The sequence below is a fragment of the Grammomys surdaster genome, unplaced genomic scaffold (genome assembly GCF_004785775.1).
Source record: "Grammomys surdaster isolate TR1022 unplaced genomic scaffold, NIH_TR_1.0 437, whole genome shotgun sequence".
NCBI lineage: Eukaryota > Metazoa > Chordata > Mammalia > Rodentia > Muridae > Grammomys > Grammomys surdaster.
The window spans coordinates 166,072-186,708 of NW_021604856.1; the positions used below are offsets into that span (position 1 = coordinate 166,072).

Below are 20,637 nucleotides of genomic sequence, written 5' to 3' on the forward strand. Positions count from 1 at the left end.
TGAACCTCCTGCTTTTACTTTCTGAGTAGTGGGAGTATACGTGTGTACTACACCCAGCAGAAAGGACACTGACTTTCTTACTTATTTATTTGCTCACTAACTTTATTTATATTTATTTTTGAGACAGGGACTCATATATAGCCCTGGGTGGCCTGGAACTCTGTATGTAGACCAGGCTGGGCTTGAACTCAAAGAGATTGCCTGCTCCTGCCTCCTGAGTAGTGGCACTAAAACCGTATGTCATCATTCCCCACAGGGATGACACTTTAGAGATGAAATGACAGGCATGGGTTTATTTGAGGGACAGAGGTTTGTCACATGTAGAGGTCAGAGGTCAATTTGTTGGAGTCTTATACCATTTATACCATTTGGGTCCTAGAGGTTGAATTCAAGTCATTAGACTTTGCAGCAAGCCTTTTTACCCACGTGCTAATACTCTTTTTGAGCCATCTTGCTGGTACTCTTCCAGTTAGCTCTATGTCTATGTGTGCCGTTCTATGTCGGGTCTTTTATTAAAATAATCTCTTTTTTTGCTATCACATTGGCTTCAGATCAGCCTCAGATAGGCAGGCATCACCCTCATTTTATAAAAGAGGAAACTGAGGCTGGGAGTTTAGGATATGTTCTGATCACCTTTCCCGTTGGTCATCTATCTGTCCATTCGTTAATTAACTGATTACGGCTGTGCAAACTGCTGTGGAAGACATCACGGTGGAGGAGATACAGTAACCTTCCAAAGCATTCAGTCAAAGCGCGTGTAGAAGATATTACTCCCTTGAGAGAGCTGACCCCTATTTCCAAGAAAGCCCAATCAAGGGCGTTGCTGATGAATTTTGCTACTAGAAAACATTAAGCACTTCCCATCCTTTCCTGTAAACAGCAGCTAGCCCCATTTGAGCTGTGATATTTCCACGCTCTGACATGAAATTACCATGTCAAGGCTGACTGGGATACTCTAAGGCTCATGACCTTGGCTTCCCTGGTACAGGACTCAGTAGCTCTGTCCTCAGCAGCCTCCCAGGGCTTCTGGGTACACAGTGAGAGAGCTCAGGTGAAACCACTGGATGGTGGCTCCTGTCGAAGGCTTCCTCACTGACAGGAGTCATTCAACAGCTATGTGTTAATTTGTTTGCTCAGGAGACTGGCTTTACTAGGTCAGGAGAGCAGGTTTTTCAGCCAGAGGGTCCAAACTGAAGGGGTTCCTGAGTAAATTTGAGGATATCCCGGTTTCTACTAGGCAGCGGGTTCAGGCCTTTATTTTGATGGTGCTGAAACACACTGTGAGTGTTTGAGCCCCATCTGGGGTTGGGAGGAGGAAGGAAGGAGGTTGCACCATCAGTATGGTGACTGTCCTCTTGAGGGGCATGCTGCATTTCCCCACGGCTGCTCAGCCATCTAGAGATAACAGGTCAGGGCCAGTTCCTCCTGTTAGTATCTGTTCGTGCGGGCTGACTGAACGCAGGCAGACTGGACAGTTTGGGGGTTCGGGTGCATTTTTGTTTGTTGTTTTCAGAGGGTGGAAGTGAAGTGTGTTGACTTACAACTTTTGAAGAAGAAGAGGAGGAGGAGGAAGAGAAGGAGGAGAAGGAGGAAGAGGAGGAGGAGGAGGAAGAGAAGGAGGAGAAGGAGGAGGAGGAGGAGGAGGAGGAAGAAAAATCTTCTTCAAAGAGGATATTCACTCAGCCCCTTCTTGCTATGTTCTTCCAACATGGTCTGTCTCACGCATGCGCAGTTTGCTGGTTTCTGGATACCCACATGCCGCTCTCTAGCACCTAAGACCCACGCGAAGCATCGACAGTTACTGTGAATTTGAAGTCATCCTAAGCTACATAGTGAGACTGTATTTGATTAATAATAATGAAAAATGGGGCGTGGAGGTGCATGCCTCTCACCCCAGTTTTCGGAGCCTAAAGCAGCGTACGTAAAGTCGGTCAAAGCAAAGGTGCCTAGGATAAAAGGGAAAACCGCACCTGTATCCCCACCCCTGAGATGTATCCCCACCCCTGGGAGGCTTACAGAGCCTCTCCCCTCCAATACACACACACACACACACACACACACACACACACACACACACACACACACACACACACACTCCTTTAGTTCCCTAGCTTAGCTGAGTTCTGCCTATTGGTAGGAATGGATGCAATGAACCGATATCAGTGGATGTGTGACTACTAACCCAACGGTTAGTTATTTGTGGTTTTATGAGTTTTAATACATAGATCCTCCTCCCTGGTCCTCCTAGTCCAGAATCTGCCCCTTAGGGAACCTCTGAAGCTTTCTAGAAATCTCACTTTGTAGATGATGCCTCCAGAAGGTGTAGGGAAACCTTTGGGGTCAGTGCTAGGTAGGTCCACCTACAGCGGGTGCCCATCTGGGGATTGGGGAAGAGATTCCTTCCTGTCTATTACAGGCATCCACTGAAAACAGGAGGCTGTGGGATAAGGGAGGCCCACCGTAGTGCTGTAGTTTTCATACTGCCCTGTGGTATAGACTTAGGGGCTATCTGTGTCTATGGCTCTGTGCTTGTGTGGATGCATCTACGTGCCCACAGTGGTCAAGTGACTGCTTATGTTGTTCCCTTTCAACCAAAGCGTCTTTACTGTGACCCATTTTGTAGATTCTGCTCTGGGCTCCAAATTTTGAGATGCTAGGCAGGCACCACCATGCCTGGCTTGCTTTTATTTATTTATTTATTTATTTATTTACTTATCTATTTATTTATATTTTAATTTAGATAGAATCTCACTATGTAACTCGAGATGGGTTCAAATTCATAGTAATCTTCTATGTTCCATATGGAACAGATCCTTATTTGCTTGCTTGCATGCTTGCTTGCTTATTTGCTTGGTTGCTTGCTTGGTTGCTTGCTTGCTTGCTTGCTTGCTTGCTTCCTTGCTTGCTTGCTTGCTTGCTTGCTTTCTTGCTTGCTTGCTTGCTTATTTGCTTGCTTGCTTACTTGCTTGGTTGCTTGCTTGTTTGCTTGCTTTCTTGCTTGCTTGCTTGCTTATTTGCTTGCTTGCTTACTTGCTTGGTTGCTTGCTTGGTTGCTTGCTTGCAAGGGTCTCATAGACCACAGGCTGGCTCTGAACTTACCATGTAGACAAAGTTCAGTTTTAACTTTTGTTCTTCCTACATATCCCTCCTAAGTGCTGGGAGTATAGGCATGTGCCACCATGCCCAGCCTGCAGTAGGCATTGTTACAATGTGCCCCTAATGGCTTTCTTTCAGAAATTATGACTATGACATGATTGCCTACTTAGAAAAGCTGGCACCCTTCCTTCTCTTTAATTCCCTCTGTTGTCTTGGTGGCTTTGGGTCTTGAGTCTATTACCTATTCCTTCCACACTGTTGTTTCTCAGACTCACCTAAGGGATGTGTTAATATTCAGGTGTCCAGGCCTAGTTTAGGGTCTCGCTGGGCGGTGGTGGCGCACGCCTTTAATCTCAGCACTTGGGAGGCAGAGGCAGGTGGATTTCTGAGTTTGAGGCCAGCCTGGTCTACAGAGTGAGTTCCAGGACAGCCAGGGCTATACAGAGAAACCTTGTCTCCAAAAACCAAAAAAAAAAAAAAGTGTAGGGTCTCATTGTATAGCCCAGGCTTGCTTAGAACTTAAAATTCTCCTGCCTCAGCCACCTGAGTAATAGGAATGCAGGTGCATGCCATCATACCTGGCTTCTGTTTTTAATCTTTATTTTTCTGTTCCAGTTTGAATTTGACTATGTGCTTCCTGTTGTGATTGCTCTATATCCTGAGCATACATGACCAGGAGGAACTTTAAGGAGGACTTATACTGCCATCTCTGTGAGGTCTACTAGCTAAGGAAGCAAGCAAGCATGGGGAGAGAGTGTGAGCTGTACACAAGTCAGCCCTGGAGGCACTATAAGGCCAGGCCACTGAAACAGGGGCTGGCCATGTAGTTTAGCTGGTAGAATCCTTGCCTTGCATGAACCAAGCCCTGAGTTAGATACCTACTAGAGAATAAACTGAGTATGGTGACACATGCCTGTGATCCCAGCATTTGAGAGATGGGGACAGGAAGATCAAAAGTGCCATGTCATTCTCAAGTACATAGCAGGTCAGAGACCAGCCTGGTCTACATGAGATCCCATCTCTCAGAATGGCATTTCCCACAGGAATTCAATGGACTCACCTCACTTCTTCTCCCAGGCTATCCCCTCAACCCCACCCTTACATGGATTCGACCGTGTAGATCCACACCCAGACGCCCCATGCCTATAAGCCTAGAGGGCAAGGTGGAGGTAGAAGGACCTGGCCCCAGTCCTCTCAGAAGCCTGCAAATTTCTCTCCACAGTACCCTCCCACACAGCTCTGATTGCGCAGAGTGTCAGCAGCAGCCAGAGTCTCTACTGGGCAGACAGCTCAAAGCGGCTGTGCCATCTCCTCTGTCATCACCATGGCCAATTAGCGGCTCCAGGGCGCCTCTGGGGCCGCCACTCCCACCTGGCTCCTCTAAGTGTGCTCTGAGTCGTTCTGAGCTTTGGCACTGCCTTTAAGCCTAACTGTCAGAGCACAGGATGGGTACAAGTCATACCCAATAATATTTTCTCTCTCTTACCTAAACTGAGACCTAAGTGGGCCCTGACCTTTAAGGTTGCCTTTCCTTGCCTGCTGAGCTCCCCCCTCCCCTCACACCTCACCCCCCACTTTGCCACAGTTGCTTATAGGTGGCTGGGATGGCCCATGTTGGTATCGCAAAGCTTACTTAATAAGCAGTCCTCCCAGGGTATGGAGGGCTCAGATATGTAACGGACTCCAGGAAAACTGCACAATGGTTCTGTTTTTTAGGTGGTAGTGGGGTGCTGGATGAATTTCTTGGTCCTTTGATTGGGATGACAACCCCCTCCAAGGCTGTCATGAAGATTAAATATGTTGATCTGTGTTAATGCCCAGGGCAGCACCTGACACAAGGAAATGTTAAGAAACATAAACGCCTCCAGCTTCGGTTTCTTTCCCTATGTAATGAAAATAACACGCTTACCTTGTAGAACAGCCAAGGAAATTTAATACTAGAATTATATGAATATGAAGTAGAGCATAGCCGCTCATACCTGTAACCCCAGCACTTGGGAGCTAGAGAGGGGAGAGTCAAGAGATGAAGGTTATCCTCAGTTACATGGGTGAGTTTGAGGCTAACCTGGGCTATGTGAGACCTCATCTCAATAAAAAAAAAAATCATAATCCTTAGAGAGATTATGTGAGAAATAGATGTATAATATAAACACATGTGCACGCTAATCCTGGCGTCTGGAAGACCCGTGGTGCTTGGAGACCGGTTTCTGATGGATGAAGATAAATTCATCACACGACAGGCTTCATGGCTCAGAGCGGACATTTCCATCAGTATGCCAGGAAAATTCCCCCTACCCTCAGTGAAAAGGACCCAAGCACAGTCAGTTCCTGGCTGTCACACAAGCCCAGGCTGGCCAGACAGTCACATTCCAGTCTTATCTTGAGCATTAGCAGGTCTAGGCTTCCCTCAGGAGTGGAGGGAGGAGCCAGGTTTCGTCTCAACATGTCTGGACCCAGAACAGCCAAAGGACATACTGTCTCCCGTGGGCCATCTGCTACCACTCTGTTTCTCCAACTCAGAGTTTCTGCCAGAGGCTAGGCCTGCCTAGCATTGCTCTAATAGCAAGCAGAGTTCTGCCTGGGTGATGGTCCTGCCTCAGTGGAGACCCAGGGACATTTCTTGGAAGCCCATCCGAAAGTAGCCAAGATTACTGTGACCAGGAAGACACAAAACCACGGGTGGTTTCTCTGTCAGCTCTGCATCCTCCCCATAGCAGCTTGTGCCATTCTGGAACATTCTGAGGACCTACACGCTTCTGCTATGGCTGTCAAATCCCAAACGACGAATGTGGCTGTCTTTCATCACTGTACTTTAGCATCTATAATGCCAACTGAATATCAGCTCGATAGTCCTGAGCGTGGGTACTGGGATACAACAATGAACAAGGGCCTAGCCCCTGTCCACAGGGAACCATTAAATATTGGAAGAGTGAATTTACGTGCCCTTTCCCTCAGAAAGCCTCCCTTTTCTGAACTTACTGTCCTTTGTCCTAACACTCCTTGAGGACAGGGGTGCTGTATAGAACTTCCTCCTACCCTAGGCATACAGTGGGTACTCCATAGGCACAAAGCTCATCTCTGGAGCATGGTCCAGACGCTCTACCAGATATCTACCTCATCACTCTGAGGCTACTGTCTGCTGTGGAGGGAATTTCCCCATGGATCTCAGATACCTAAAAGAATCAAAGCACTTCAGTCAAAATCCCCTTCCTCTGCAGCACAGGGATTCTCTGTGCCAGATGGTCTTGCATAGGCTAAGTGTCAGACCAAGCCTTTCCAGGCACCACTGGAGGGCTGGCAACTCTGTAACCATTTTAAAACCTTTTTATACTTAAGAACCTCTCTGCCCCCTTTCAAATAAATGTTACAAGTCATGTGTGGTGGCACACACCTGTAAAACCAGTGAAGGCTGAGGCAGAAAGGTTGCCATGGCTTTGAGACTAACCTGGGCTACATGGCCTGACCCTGTTATAAAAAAATATAAGTAGAACCAATATAAAGAAACAAACAACCCCAAAGTACATTGTACCAGTCTGATAGATAATTCAGGGATGGAGGTGCTTTGTATCAAAAAATGGAGTCAGGTTGGTCTTGGGCCATTGGACTTTGCCAGAAAATCTGCCCATGTGCAGATGCCAGTTCTGCCTTCATTTGGCCAGTATGAGAGACATTGCCAGGAGCGATGACTCTGAGGAAGGGACTTGGTGTGGGTGCCCCAAACACCTAATACCCCCTTACAGACTGGAACGATTCTGCCATAAGAAAGTAAGGGAAGTATTTGACCATATTTGATATGTCTAATATCACTAACATGTAAAGAGCTTTTTATAAATAATAAGAAAAACACAAGGTGTCCAATAGAACCATTAGAGAAATGTTCATCATCTATTGTTAGTAGACAATTAGGCTGACTGTGGTGGCACATACCTAGAATCTCAGCCGGCCTTGGCTAAATAGCCAGTTCCTATTATCAACAATGGCAGCAACACACACACACACACACACACACACAAACATACACACATGTATACGCACATGCACACACACACATTAACACACACATGCACACACACGCACACACATGCACACACATGTACAGACACATGCACATATACACACATTCACACACATGCACACACACATGCACACACAAACATACACACACATGCACAGACACATGCACACATACATACATGCACACACATGTATACACACATACATACACACACATGCATACACACATACACACACACATGCACACATACACATACACACACACGTACAGTAAAAAAGACTGTGACATTATATATATAGCGTCATCTTCCTTCTACCAAGAGCTGGCTTGGTGGAGCAGGCCTGCAGTTCTAGCTTCTCAGGAGGGAATTGAACACCTGCCTGGCGAGTTTGTGAGACCATCTCAAGATAGAAAGAGGGAAAAGGACTGGCTGGGGACATAGCTCAGTAAAGGGCTTCCCTAGCACATGGGAAACCCTAACTTCAACCCCTAGTATCAAGAAAAAGGGAGGAGGAGGAAGAGGAGGAGGAACAGGAAGAAGAGGAGGAGGAGGAACAGGAAGAAGAGGAGGAGGAGGAGGAGGAGGAACAGGAAGAAGAGGAGGAGGAGGAGGAGGAGGAAGAAGAGGAGGTGGAGGAGGACTAGAGGGTATTCATTGAAAACAGAAATTCTAAGAGAGCAGACCCCCAGATGATAGCATCTCACCTCAGGAAAATAAGATGAAGGGAAATATTTAGCTTTCTCCTCCTCTTCCCCCTCCTCCTCTCCCCCTCCTCCTCTTCCTCTCTGTCCTCCTCTTCATCTCCCTTCTCCTTCTCTCCCTTCTCCTCTCCCTCCTCCTTCTACCTCGTCTCCCTCCTCCTCCTCTTTAAAAATAATGAACATGTGTGCCAGCAAGCAGGTGCAGCAGACAGAGGCACTTGCTACCAAACTTGGTGACTGAAGTTTGATCCCTGGAGGCCACAAGGAGAGAACTGACTGCTGCCAACTGGCCTCTGACTTCCACAGACACAGAGACATACTAATGACTGTATTTAAAAAAAAAAAAAAAGACAATGAGCTTTTATGAATTTGAAAAATCAAGAACGTTTTCTTTTTTTAAGGAAATCTGAAGCCAGGCAGTGGTGGCACACACCTTTAATCCCAGCATAGTTTATAGTAAGCCTTTCTCTACATGCTGGCTATATACGCATCTTGCACCCTGTGCTAGGATGGACCCTATGAAATGGCTTTTCAGAGCTTGCTGAGACTTGAGGGGCTAGGTTCAATGTCCAGGTCATTCACTATCACAGTATTTCTGTAGTTAGAATGTCCCTTGTTTTCCTGGGCTCATCATTATCAATGGCACATGGGCATCTCAGAATGCCTGTGATCTGCTCTGCTGGCCTGAAGCTCTGGTTGTCTGCCTCGTGAAATTGAGCTGACTAACATGATCAGACTCAGTGTTCAATCCCCATGATTGAAACCTAGAAGCGGCTTGTGCGTCTTTGGACTGTTTCTTAGACATGTGATATAGTGATTTGAATTGGCAAATCTTAACAGGATAAAATGGGATGGGGATAGGGACCCAAAAGAGATATTTGCTCCAGCACGTTATTTTCCGATGACAGATCTAAAGCCCCAAGAGATAAAGCGGCTTGGAATTTTGTGTTAGAGCCAAGATGCCGAACCCTGTCTTTTGTTCACATGTGGCCTTTGCTGTTTACAGGGCTTGGTTTTGAGAAGTGGTGACTGCCAAATAATGGGCGTGGAAGCAAACTGTGAATAGAAAGTTCACAGAAATTCTGGGAACTAGCACCTACCCTTAGGATGCTAACAGTTGGTTTCCAACCAGAACTCCTTAGCCATCACCCCGGCATGAGGGAAGTGGAAGTGAGGGAATGGTAAGTTGCAGGTATAGCCTGTGCTACGTGGCAAGAATGCCTTGGACATTAGCATTCAATGTGCTGGGCTGGGATATAGGAGGATGTGCTAGCACCAGCGACAAAAGCTAAAACCAACCAAGCAACCAAAATCTCCTGAAGAAAGTGGTTGTGTTCTGAGTATACCAGCACACACATTCACATCCGGGTTGTGATCTGAGCACACCAACACACACATTCACATCTACCCAGTGTGAGTTTTGGGAGTGTAGAATCATTTGTCTGTAAGTAGTTTCTTTACTTGCCCAATTTTTGCCTAAGCTTGTTACTAATTTTTTTTTTTAAAGTCATTAAAATGTGAAGATGTTACTCAGAGAAGGGGTAGTCTCCTGTCAGTCTGTATGAACTATAGAAGAATTGAAGGGTTTTGCAGAGAGCCTGCATGAGAGGGGAGGGTGTGCAGGTTGGGACAGAGGTATTCAAGAAGATAAACTGTGTGTTAGTGTTTAATGAGGGATGACCTTGTATTTCACAGCAACAGGCAAAGCATCCTGGTTTTTCCGTCTTTTCTTTGAAGTCTTTTGCTTTCTTTAAATCTGTAGTTGTTTATGGGATGGGCTACATGCCATAGCACACATGTGGATGTCAGCAGACAACTGTGCAGCAGTTGGTTCTCCTTCCAAAGAGGAGATTCTGGGGTTCAAACTCAGGTCGCCATGCCTGGTGCTTTTACACACTGAGTCAGCTCATTGGACTGAAAGTCCTTTCCTTGCTGACAGTCGGAGCTCACGTTTCAGGATCTGTTCTGTATGGACCAGTCTCTAAACTGTAAGGGAAGTTTGAGTGAGGGCTAATGAAAACACTTCCCTATATAGTCAAGTCTAACGTGGACTGGGCTTATTTTATTTTATTTTATTTTATTTTATTTTATTTTAGGACTTGTGTCTATGCCCTCCGTTACCTCCCCCCCCACACACACACCCTGTTCATTTGACAGCATCATGAAAATGTGCTTACGGTTCAAAATCAGTAACTATCCCCCAGAGCCACTTGGCTCTGCTCAACAAATTCCTTCCTTTTTGTGCTTTAGGATTTTTTTTTTTTCTGACAGGAAAAACGAAAAAAAAAAAAAAAAAGCAGAGGAAGGAAATTTGTCTCTAGGGCCAGAGAATGAAATGACCTAACCCATGAAAGCAGCTGCCACAAGCCTGCACAGAACAGCACCTGTGACTGCTGGGAACTGGGCACTAGAGACATTTGTAGGTCAGGCTTACGTTTCCTGGGGAGTTCTAATTCCTGATCCCTGTCTTATACATATTTCTTATTCCTTTAAAAAAAAAATTTATTTTAGTATATGTGTGTGAGTGTAGGTGCCTATAGAGACCAGAAGAGGGCATCAGTGCCCCCACCCCACCTTGGAGCTCAAGTTACAGGTAGTTGTGAGCTGCCCAATGTAGGTGATAGGAACCAACCTTGGGTCCACTAGACGAGCAGTATTCCTTTTAACTGCTAAGCTAAGCTCCAGCCCCATGTTTCTTACCTGTGGCTCTGAGTTTGCCTTGGTGAGGATGCTTCTTAAAAGGTTAGATGATTCGGGAGAGCCTCAGTGTATTCTACGTCTTTTGTTTTTATTTGCATCTTGACTCTTCCTCGGTCCGGGCAGAGGTGGCGCACCACACCTTTAATCCTAGCACTTGAGAGGCAGAGGCAGGCGGATTTCTGAGTTCGAGGCCAGCCTGCTCTACAGAGTGAGTTCCAGGACAGCCAGGACTACACAGAGAAACCCCTGTCTGGAAAAAACAAAAAACAAAAAACCAACAAAACAAAACCTCCCTCAGGATCATCTAAATTCATACTTCTGTGTTTTAAGAAGTACTTTCTCAAGCTGGGTTCCTAGGAGCTTTGGGAGTCCCACAAAACCTCTAAAGAGGAGGCTTCATAGGTGTGGGGGTGGTAGATGGGTGGGGTCAGTGTTTCTCCCACCAAAGAAACATGGCCTCTTATCTGTTTTACCTACTGTGCTTCTATGAAGGATTTGCCTGACAGAGGCATCTCCACCCCCAATAAATGTGAAAGCCATTGTCAGGAGCCTAGAAACGCCTAAGCCATGTGGCCCGGGACAGGGGAAAGCATTCTTCAGACAGCAGAAAAGACCTGTTTGAACGGCCCTCTTGGCCGCTGTCTCTGTTGTCCCAGATACCACCCCCTGCTGTAGGTGGGTGCTGCACCTTCCCTGTCCTGTTCCTGTCTCACTCACCCTGGCTTTGGGCAACGCTCTGCTCCCTCTTTTATTTCTCACCTGCTTCTGCTCTGACTTCTGACAACACTATGTTTCTTTACTTTGGCTTCTTGGCTATATATGGTCTCCTGCCGGCCCTGACTTATATATCAGTGTCCTGAAGTATTCTCTGTCCTTCCTGGGTGTCTGTCTCTCCAGAGGAACCTTGCTTTTTCAATGGCTATAGTCCTACAGCTGAGGTTGGGGTTTACCAGGGTTAAGTCAAGTTCCTGAACCCACTGTGATTGGGAAGTGGGTGATCTGTACCTGTGGCAGCGTGCCTCACACTGAACCTTCAGCTTCCTTTCATCCACATTACAATGTGGTAAAGCTGCGGTATTCCTGTCTGCATTAGGTGCAAAGAAACCGAGGTTGAGTAGGTGCAAAGAAACCAAGGCTGAGTGAGATTTATATGATTAGCTAAACATGGCAAAACTGGAAATAGATCCTGTGCCTTTGGACTCTAAATTCAGAATTTGAGTGATTGTAGTTTATGGACTTACACATATGAGATTAGAAACAGGTTGGTGGCTACAGCAGTGTGGTGACACACACACACGAACATACACACACATACACATGCGTGCACACGCACACACACAATTTTTTCAGTACTGATCATTTAACCCTGAACCTTATGCATGCTAGACAAGTACTCTACCACTGACCCATAGCCTCAGTCAAGAGAGTTCATGGGAGTAGCTTGGCTGGCGGAAGGTTAAAGGAGATAAGAAGAGGTCCTCAGTGGCCGTGTGGGGCACCCCCAGAGGCCCAGCATTGGAACCTAGCCAAGTAGAGTGTAGCAAGGCCTCAGAGATGTCGTCTCCACAGTGGCTGTGCACCCTTTAGAATTTGGCTGAACCAGTTTCTGGCAATTGTAAGTTGACCTGCTCCTTCCTGTCTCTGAGACACACTGGCCGAAGGTCCTATTCCTTCTGTTGGGCTGCACCTGGTGTCGCCTTGGGTGGAAGTTTCAAAGCACTACTTCTGCCCTATGGCCCTGAATACTTGCTGGGTAATTCCAGAGGAACTGTGGCTCATTGTTCTGCAGGGTGGGAAGAGGAACTGCAGTAAAGTTCGTGGGGAAGCAGGAAGAAGAACCCTCTGCTTGGGTGATATTCTTAAGATCTTACTATTCTTAATCATCTCTCTTTGCCTCGGGTCCCTACCCTCTCTGCCTCTTCACCTGATAAACTCTTACCTCTGGGGCACTCACCTCTGGGGCACTCACCTCTTATACGCCCGAGAGTTGATTGAGAAGGAGACTGAGTTAGGTTAGACCCACTGTTCACAGGACGTACAAAACTTCCAGCACCTGGGCCCTGGGAGTTGACAGAACAAGTCTGGCTGACCATGGCTTAGCAGAGAGGGAGTGGGTGGGCAGTGGGAGGGAGCACTTACCCTTGCTGCAGGCGTGACTCAAGTGTTGAGTTGTCTTTTGAGAATTTAACATCTGCAATAAAATTTGGTTTAAAAAAAAGTCACACTGAGCCGGGCAGTAGTGGCGCACGCCTTTAATCCCAGCACTTGGGAGGCAGAGACAGGTGGATTTCTGCGGTGAGCCCGCGTGTTGTACAGTGCGAGTTCCAGGACAGCCAGGGCTATACAGAGAAACTCTGTCTCGAAAAACCAAAAAAAAAAATAAAAAAAAAAAGTCACACTGCCTTTTATTCTCTCTGCATGCTGGCAGTGTTAGACAAATCAGTGATGAAAATGCTGCTCTGTGAGGCAGGGGACTGTCGCTCAGTGCTAGAGTGCTTGCTTAGCATGAGTGAGACCCTGGATTTGATCCCCAGTACCACAAACCAAGCCTTTCTGGGGTGGGCCCTCTCCCCACTGCTTGGTACCCCCTGGCAGGGTAGTTATCCTGAGAACTCTGAAGCCAGAGTCGGGAGACAAGGACGTGTGTTTATACTGCTTTACCCGACTGTCAAATTGCTTACCTTTTCTAATCCTTAGTATTCTTTAGAAAATACATTTACTTATTGATGTATAGTGTGTGCGCACACACGCGCATGCGAGCACACATGTGTATGTGTGTGTATGTGTGTGTGTGTGCTACGCACAATACATGTGGAGAGACAACCTACAGGGATTGGTTCTTTCTTTCCATTATTTGGATCTCAGGGATCTAGTGAAGCCAATGAGGCTTGGTGACAAGTGAGGGAAAATGAGGACATGGTCTCTCCAAGGTATGGCTGAGGAGAAGGCTTATTGTGAATATGAGGGCGAGCACAGCCAGGGGCATCTGGGAGGTGTCTGTGTGTGTGTGTGTCTGTGTGTGTCTATGTGTGTCTGTGTGTGTGTCTGTGTGTGTGTCTATGTGTATCTGTGTATGTGTCTCTGTGTATGTATGTGTGTGTATGTGTGTCTGTGTCTCTCTGTGTATCTGTGTGTATGTGTGTGTCTCTGTGTGTCTATATGTGTGTGTGTCTATGTGTGTCTCTGTGTGTGTCTGTGTGTGTCTCTCTGTGTGTCTGTGTGTGTCTGTGTGTGTCTATGTGTGTCTCTGTGTGTGTCTCTGTGTGTGTGTGTGTCTCTGTGTATGTTTGCGCATGTGTCTGTGTGTATCTGTGTGTGTGTCTGTGTGTCTGTATATTTTTTGAGACCTGACGGACAGTACTTTTATCCATTGAGCCATCTCTTTGATAGCCTCCTGTTTTTATTTATTCCTACTGTGTGTGTGTGAGATGTGTGTGGGGGCATGTGTGTAGAAGTCAGATGACTGTTGAGTTACTTCTCTCTTTCCACGTATCTTTGGGTTCCAGGGACCCAGGGATCCAATCACAAATCATCAGGTCTGCCCGGGAAGCATTTTATCCATTGAATCATCTTTCCAGCTCCCCCGATATGCTGGTCTAGAAAGTGGAACCAAGATTGTGTCTTCAAATATTAAAAAGAAAAGAATGAATAACATAAAATAAAATCATAACAATAAATAATCAAATAATAGTTAAATCACCTTTAAAGGCTAATATTGAAATTAGCCTTTAAAGAGGGCAGCCGCACGTGTAACCCACATAGCTTTATGAATCTATCTCACGGTCTGATATTTGGGTCATTTGGGGATTATTCTGTCTTGGCAGTGCAGAATCTGAGAGGGTTGACTCAGGCTTTTTCATGCAGTGTTGGGTGTTGGGCTGGGGCATTACCAAACCTTGAGATGCTATCCTTTTAGTGGGGTTCTTAGGCAGGTAACAGGGAGTCCTCATGAGGTGCAACTAGGCCCAGTCGAGTTCTAGAACCAGACCTATCTACTTGTGATCTGCCCTGTCTTAACCAGTGCAGAGTGTTTGGGGAGCTGTGCTCTCTGCCTGAGAAGAGGGGTGTGTTCCTGACACAGTGACAGGAGAGTGTGTTGGCTGAGCGAGCATGTCAGCTTCTGTGTCTTATGGATTTACTGTCCCTTGATAAGCCCTGCTACATGATCAAGTTCCCACCTGCCAACGCCTTGTTCCTTCTCACCTGGGCAGTCAAGTCCTGCCTGTCACAGACATTATGATTTCCCAAATAACCCTCCAAGTTGGGTGGAGCAGGCTTTATTTTTTTTTATTATTTTTTATTTTTATTTTTATTTTTTTGGTTTTTTGAGACAGGTTTCTACAGCCAGGCTGTCCTGGAACTCACTCTGTACCCCAGGCTGGCCTTGAACTCAGAGATCCACCTGCCTCTGCCTCCCAAGTGCTGGGATTAAAGGTGTGCGCCACCACTGCCCGGCGGGAGCAGGCTTTATTACACACACACACACACACACACACACACACACATACACACACACACAAACTGCCTTGAAAAGGGAGGAAACTGAGGAGAAGGGGGTTAAATAGGATGCTTGGAGCATTGGCCAGTTAATGGAGAGGCTCTGACTTGGGGAGCTGAGCCTGCTGCCTGGAAAGAGGTGCTCCTGACACAGTTGCATGAGAATGTGTTGCAGGGCACAGACAACAGTCTGTGACTGATGGTTAACTCAGGGCTCCAAACACCAGCTCAGAGTTGAGACTTTGGAGAATGAAGGGGAAGCTTTTGATTCTGTTCACTGTTGTCTTAGGCTCTTTGGAGTCTTCTGACAGGAAGTGTTAGCAGGTCTCTGAGCTGGCGGGGCTCCCTCTAGCATAATCCAAGATTGGGTAGTCAGTCTCTGCTCTCTCCCTGCATCTTACACCGAGTGTCTCTGTCCTCTGTGTCTAACTTAGAGGAGCCCTTGCTACTTACCCTTCACCCCCATATCCTAACTTGGTTGCTGGTGTACTGTGGGGGCCTCAGCTTCTGACTGTAGAGGCTTCATGGGGCAAAGACCCACTCTTGAGTCTCTCTGATGAGTATATTAAGATTACCTCAGATTCTCCTTTTGTGCATGTGCAGTGACTATGGAATTGTCCATATGCATGTGAACTGCCAAAGCCTAGAGTGAGTTTCTCTCCTGTCCCCTCTCTCTCTCTCTCTTTCTATACACACACACACACACACACACACACACCACAAACACAGAGGTTTTTTTTTGTTGTTGTTGTTTTTTAAGAATTTTAATGCCTAGGGATATGGGTGGTAGCATGTGCATGCTGTACATGGATGAGTGCCTGGGTGAAATCCCCAGCGTCTCCACTCTTTACCTAGGCAGGGCGGGGGTGGGGGTGGGGGTGGCCTACACCTTTAATCCCAGCACTGGGGAGACAGGCAGATGGTTCTCTGAGTTTGAGTCTAACCTGGTCTACAGAGTGAGATCCAGAAAAGTCAGGACTATTACATCAAGAAACTTGCCTCGTCTCAAAAAAAAGGGGAAAAAAAAGTATTTACATCATTTCCTTCCTCTCTAACCTCTCCCATTCCCCTCGTTCATCAAAATGTTGACCACAGTTTGCATAAAGCCAGAAATGATGATGATCCAGGTGTGGTGGTGTGTGAGAGGCAGGTGGATCTCTGTGAGTTCGAGGCCAGCCTGGTCTACAGAGTCAGATCCAAGACAGCCAGAGCTACACACACACACACACATACACACACACACAAACCCTGTGTCAACAAACCAAACCAAAACCAAAACAAAGCCAACAGCTTGACTGCTGATACCGATAAAGGCAGAAGAAGAGAAGCAGGCTCTTTCAGCAGGGATAGTAGATTGTGAGAGATAGTAGATTATTTTGATAGTAGATTATTTTGACAGTAGATTATTTTGACAGTAGATTACTATCACAGCAGTTACTTTCCCTAAGCAGAACCTGAGGGTAGGAAAGCTTCCTTTCCCATCTGATTCCCCTTGTCTTCTAAAATGGAACCAGATTCAAGAAGGCTTCCTGGGCAGCGACACTGAGAAGGCCACAGATTAACAGTGACCCTGATGGGGTTCTTCACCTATAAAGGAGAGCTGTTCTAAGTCGTGGATTCCAGCCCAGCTATCTCAGAAAGTCACCAAGGAGCTGAGCACAAGGACGCTTGTATCAGGAAGCTAGGGTACAGGGATCACGAGTTTAAGACCTGCCTGAGCTGTATAGTAAGGCTCTATATAAAACAAATACAAAACAAACAAACAAAACCAGAATAAGATAAAAAGTTAAATATCCTCATCTTCAGGGCACAGCCCAGGCCTAACTCAGAATCTCTGGACTTGAGATCTAGACCTCCTTCATTTAAAAATTTCCCATTCCGGGCGGTGGTGGCGCAAGCCTTTAATCCCAGCACTTGGGAGGCAGAGGCAGGCGGATTTCTGAGTTCGAGAGTTCGAGGCTAGCCTGGTCTGCAGAGTGAGTTCCAGGAGAGCCAGGGCTACACAGAGAAACCCTGTCTCGAAAAAAAACAAATCAAAAAATTTCCCAGGAGGCTCTAGAATGCTGCCAAGGTTCACACCTACTGCTCTGCAATCAAAAAGAGTCAACTAATTGCTTACAGTATTCCCACATCTAGCTGTGCACTGCATGGGGATGGGGGGGGAAGGGCGCTTTTAAAATGACACCGCTTCCCTAGCAGCACATTCCAGACCATTTGAAGCGGTGACTTCAGCCCTAGGTATCTCTTACTCAGCCCTCATCCAGGCCAGCTGTTCCTACTGCCAGTGAGCCAATGGTACAAATGTTTCCTTTACAACTGTCTACCAGTGACTCAGGACTCGCATGTCATAGGTCAGGAAAAGGATGTTCAGAGAAGGTAGTGGCCTGACCCATGTGACCTCACAGAGAAGTCCCTGAAGCACGTCTGTCTAACCTTGAAACCTGTCCCAGTTGTCCAGACCCTATTCATTGATTGCATCCTGGACCTAGTAAAGAGTTTTCTCTGTTCTTCTCCAAACAGCCGAAGGCAAGGGGAAGGTAACCTGAAGCTATGACTCTCCTTCCAGCTACTCCCAAAGCCTGAGCTGAGGCCGATTCAGGAGAGAAGGCCCCAAGATGACTAGTGTTGCTGGTGTTTGGCTCCGCCCTAGTCCTCCACTCCCCCCAACCCAGACAGGGTTTCTCTGTATAGCCCTGGCTGTCCTGGAACTCACTCTGTAGACCAGGCTGGCCTCGAACTCAGAAATCCGCCTGCCTCTGCCCCCCAAGTGCTGGGATTAAAGGCGTGTACCACCACCTCCCAGCAACTGCTGTCCCCCACTTTTGAAGTGCCTCTTTTTGGAGGGAGGAAAAGTAGGCCTGGCTTACTCACGTCTCATTTGCAGCCTCTTCTCCTGGAGAAACCAAGAGGCAAAAGCACACACTCGCTTTTTGAGAGCTTAAGGGATTTTTCAGTCACATGACAGAAAGATGTCTTCATTCCCCTCATGAGACCAAAGAGATGTGATGTCAAGGTGACCTGACACTTTGAGCTCTTCTTTGACCTTGTGTTCCCAGGTCATCGCATAGCAGGACTTGAGGCTGGGCACTGGGGGATTTGTGTGTCAAACCTCTCCTGAGCCACTACCTGCATGTATACAACTTAAAGGCCTTGAGCTTGACTTTCTCCATCTATCAACTTACTCAGGATTGTGGGGGATGGGGGGGGCAGTTACCAGAACTCAGAAATGCCAGATCTGCCAAGCAGCCTTTGAGGTACCAGAAAGAAAGGAATATACAGCCCTGATGCTAAGACTCAGGCCACCTGGGACCAGAAGCTTTGTCAAGTGTTTGCTGGCACCTGTTCAGGGACCTTATGTCCTCAAGACTTAGAGTGGCTCCGAGTGGCCATCTGTGTTAGAGATTACATTGAATGTGCTCACTGTGGCCTTCCTCCACCTGTGTCAGCCCCTAGTGTGTGGACAGCTCAGAGCTAATACTTAGAGCCTGGATAGCTGAAACTTTAGAGTTTCAGTCCACATAATGTAAATTTGACCCCAAGACTGGCTCCTAGGGCCCTCCCCCCTCTGCACCTGTCATCCCTGCCTTTGTTCCTTGTCATTTACCCGCCAGCGCAGGGTACAGGCTCACACAGTGCTGAGTGAAGGGCAAAGGTGGAGAGATGAATGAATTTGCTTTTGGCGACATTTCTCGAGTGCCTGCTATGACAGACCGGTTAGCTGTTGGCTATCTGCTTGCTTGCTCAGCTTCATTTAAATTGTGTCAGCTAGTTCATTTCAAAGATCATCTCTTTAAAGAGCATTCTAAAAATAGGGTGCTTTAAATGCAGTGCCATTTTTTCCAAGGTTGGGACAAATGCTCAGCGTCTCTCACAACCGTGACTTTTACGTCAGATCCACTAAGAAAGTCCACCAGGGCTCTTGCCCCGTTGGGCCCTTATTGAGCCAGTATCAGGATGATAAATAGTAAATCTTCTGAGCTACTCGGGTAGCGGGTGTTTTGGGGGGTGAGGAACATGGAACTGAATGGAGGCTGAGAGGAAGGACCTTGGAGGGTAAGGAGGGGTCACTAGCAGTCACTAGGGATTTAGGTCTGTCCCAGCTCATGGCCTGAATTGAGATGGAGAGACACAGGCTGCCCTCAGAACACTTAGGGAAGCTGCCTCGGGCTGCTTGGATCTTGGCATGGTCACCCTTTCATGGTTCTCGTCTCAAGAGCCTGAGCTGGGTCATGTCTCTGGTAACTATCTGAGAAACTTTGTGGGCAACTGGCTTTAATGTCCAGTTCCTTTGTGAATTCTGTTATGAGTCACCTCACCTCTCCTTACACCCTAGTTTCCAAATTTTACAACTCCTGGTTCACACTGTTGTGATGATTAAGCTTGCCAAGTGGCCTTTACCCCACCCCCACCCCAATCAGGATCCTCACCAACCCAACCTGTTTTTATGGATGTTGTGACTTTAACTGGTAGTATAGACCTGGGTTCTAGGTGAGGCTTTGCAAGAACAAGGCCATGCTATTCTAAACAAGTTAATATTCCCCAGGACCTTGGTGTTCACCTTTGTATGCTGAGAACAACGACATTAACATTCCTCTTAGTAAAATGTGAAGATCTCGTAGGAATAGAAGGGAATCCAGTCCCTGCTCTACCTGAGTCAGTCCCGCAGGGTCACTGGTCAGTGACATGCCTTTCTGTCTTGGTAAAACGACCTGCTGATTGTCTCAGTAGCTGGCCATGAGGGCCACTTCTACACCTTACTTGTTTGTGTCTGCGTCCCCACAGTGGTCAGTTTGCCATCGTGAAGAAGTGCCGGGAGAAGAGCACGGGGCTGGAGTACGCGGCCAAGTTCATCAAGAAGAGGCAGAGCCGGGCCAGCCGTCGGGGCGTGTGCCGGGAGGAAATCGAGCGGGAGGTGAGCATCCTGCGGCAGGTGCTGCACCCCAACATCATCACGCTGCACGACGTCTATGAGAACCGCACCGACGTGGTGCTCATCCTTGAGCTGTGAGTGGGGCACCGGGACCGAGACATGGGGAAGTGGGATGGGCCACCAAGCTGAAGCTCCGCCCAGACGCAGACAGCTGTGGGCAGTTTCCTTCTGCCTTCCTTATCCTCATCCTCCTTCTAAAATGGAGCCAACAGAGGAGATGAGCTTGCTAAGTAGCAAGGATAGCAAATAATGACCTCACTCTTGCTTTCATTAGATTTTGGAGACCAAAGAGAAGAAACCAGTGATTCTGGTTTATTTCTCAGCCAGAAGAGCATTCATGAAGGGAGAGCAGAAGCAGAGGGTACTGTGGGTAACAGAGGTTGTCGAAGAGGGGTCTGTCTTGAAGAAAGGAAGAATGAACATCCTTCCAACTCTACAAAGCCCTTCCTTAGCCCTCTCCTGCAGAGAATCCAGCACACTGGCACTGTGTTTACTACTTGTATATTGTGTTATTACACTGATAGCTATTATTAACCGCTGAACCATCTCACCAGTCCATAGCTACTATTTAAAGAGCCTAGCCATATCCCTGCATTTGCAAGGTGCTGTGTTTGTCATTTTGCTCAGTCCTGCTTTAAGGAGTCTCACTAAGTCAGAGAGGGTTTTAATGTTCACTCTATTCACCCTATTTCACCCT

At 47.1% G+C, this 20,637-nt stretch overlaps 1 protein-coding gene across 1 annotated transcript in view; it reads left to right on the forward strand.

Annotated features, from left to right (window-relative positions):
- The window catches only part of Dapk2 (death associated protein kinase 2), a 116,576-nt gene that overhangs the window by 45,332 nt on the left and 50,607 nt on the right, over window positions 1-20,637 (forward strand). The window contains exon 3 of the mRNA XM_028781455.1: window positions 19,793-20,014. Coding sequence (XP_028637288.1) covers window positions 19,793-20,014 — 222 coding nt within the window. The remainder of the gene's footprint in view (window positions 1-19,792; window positions 20,015-20,637) is intronic.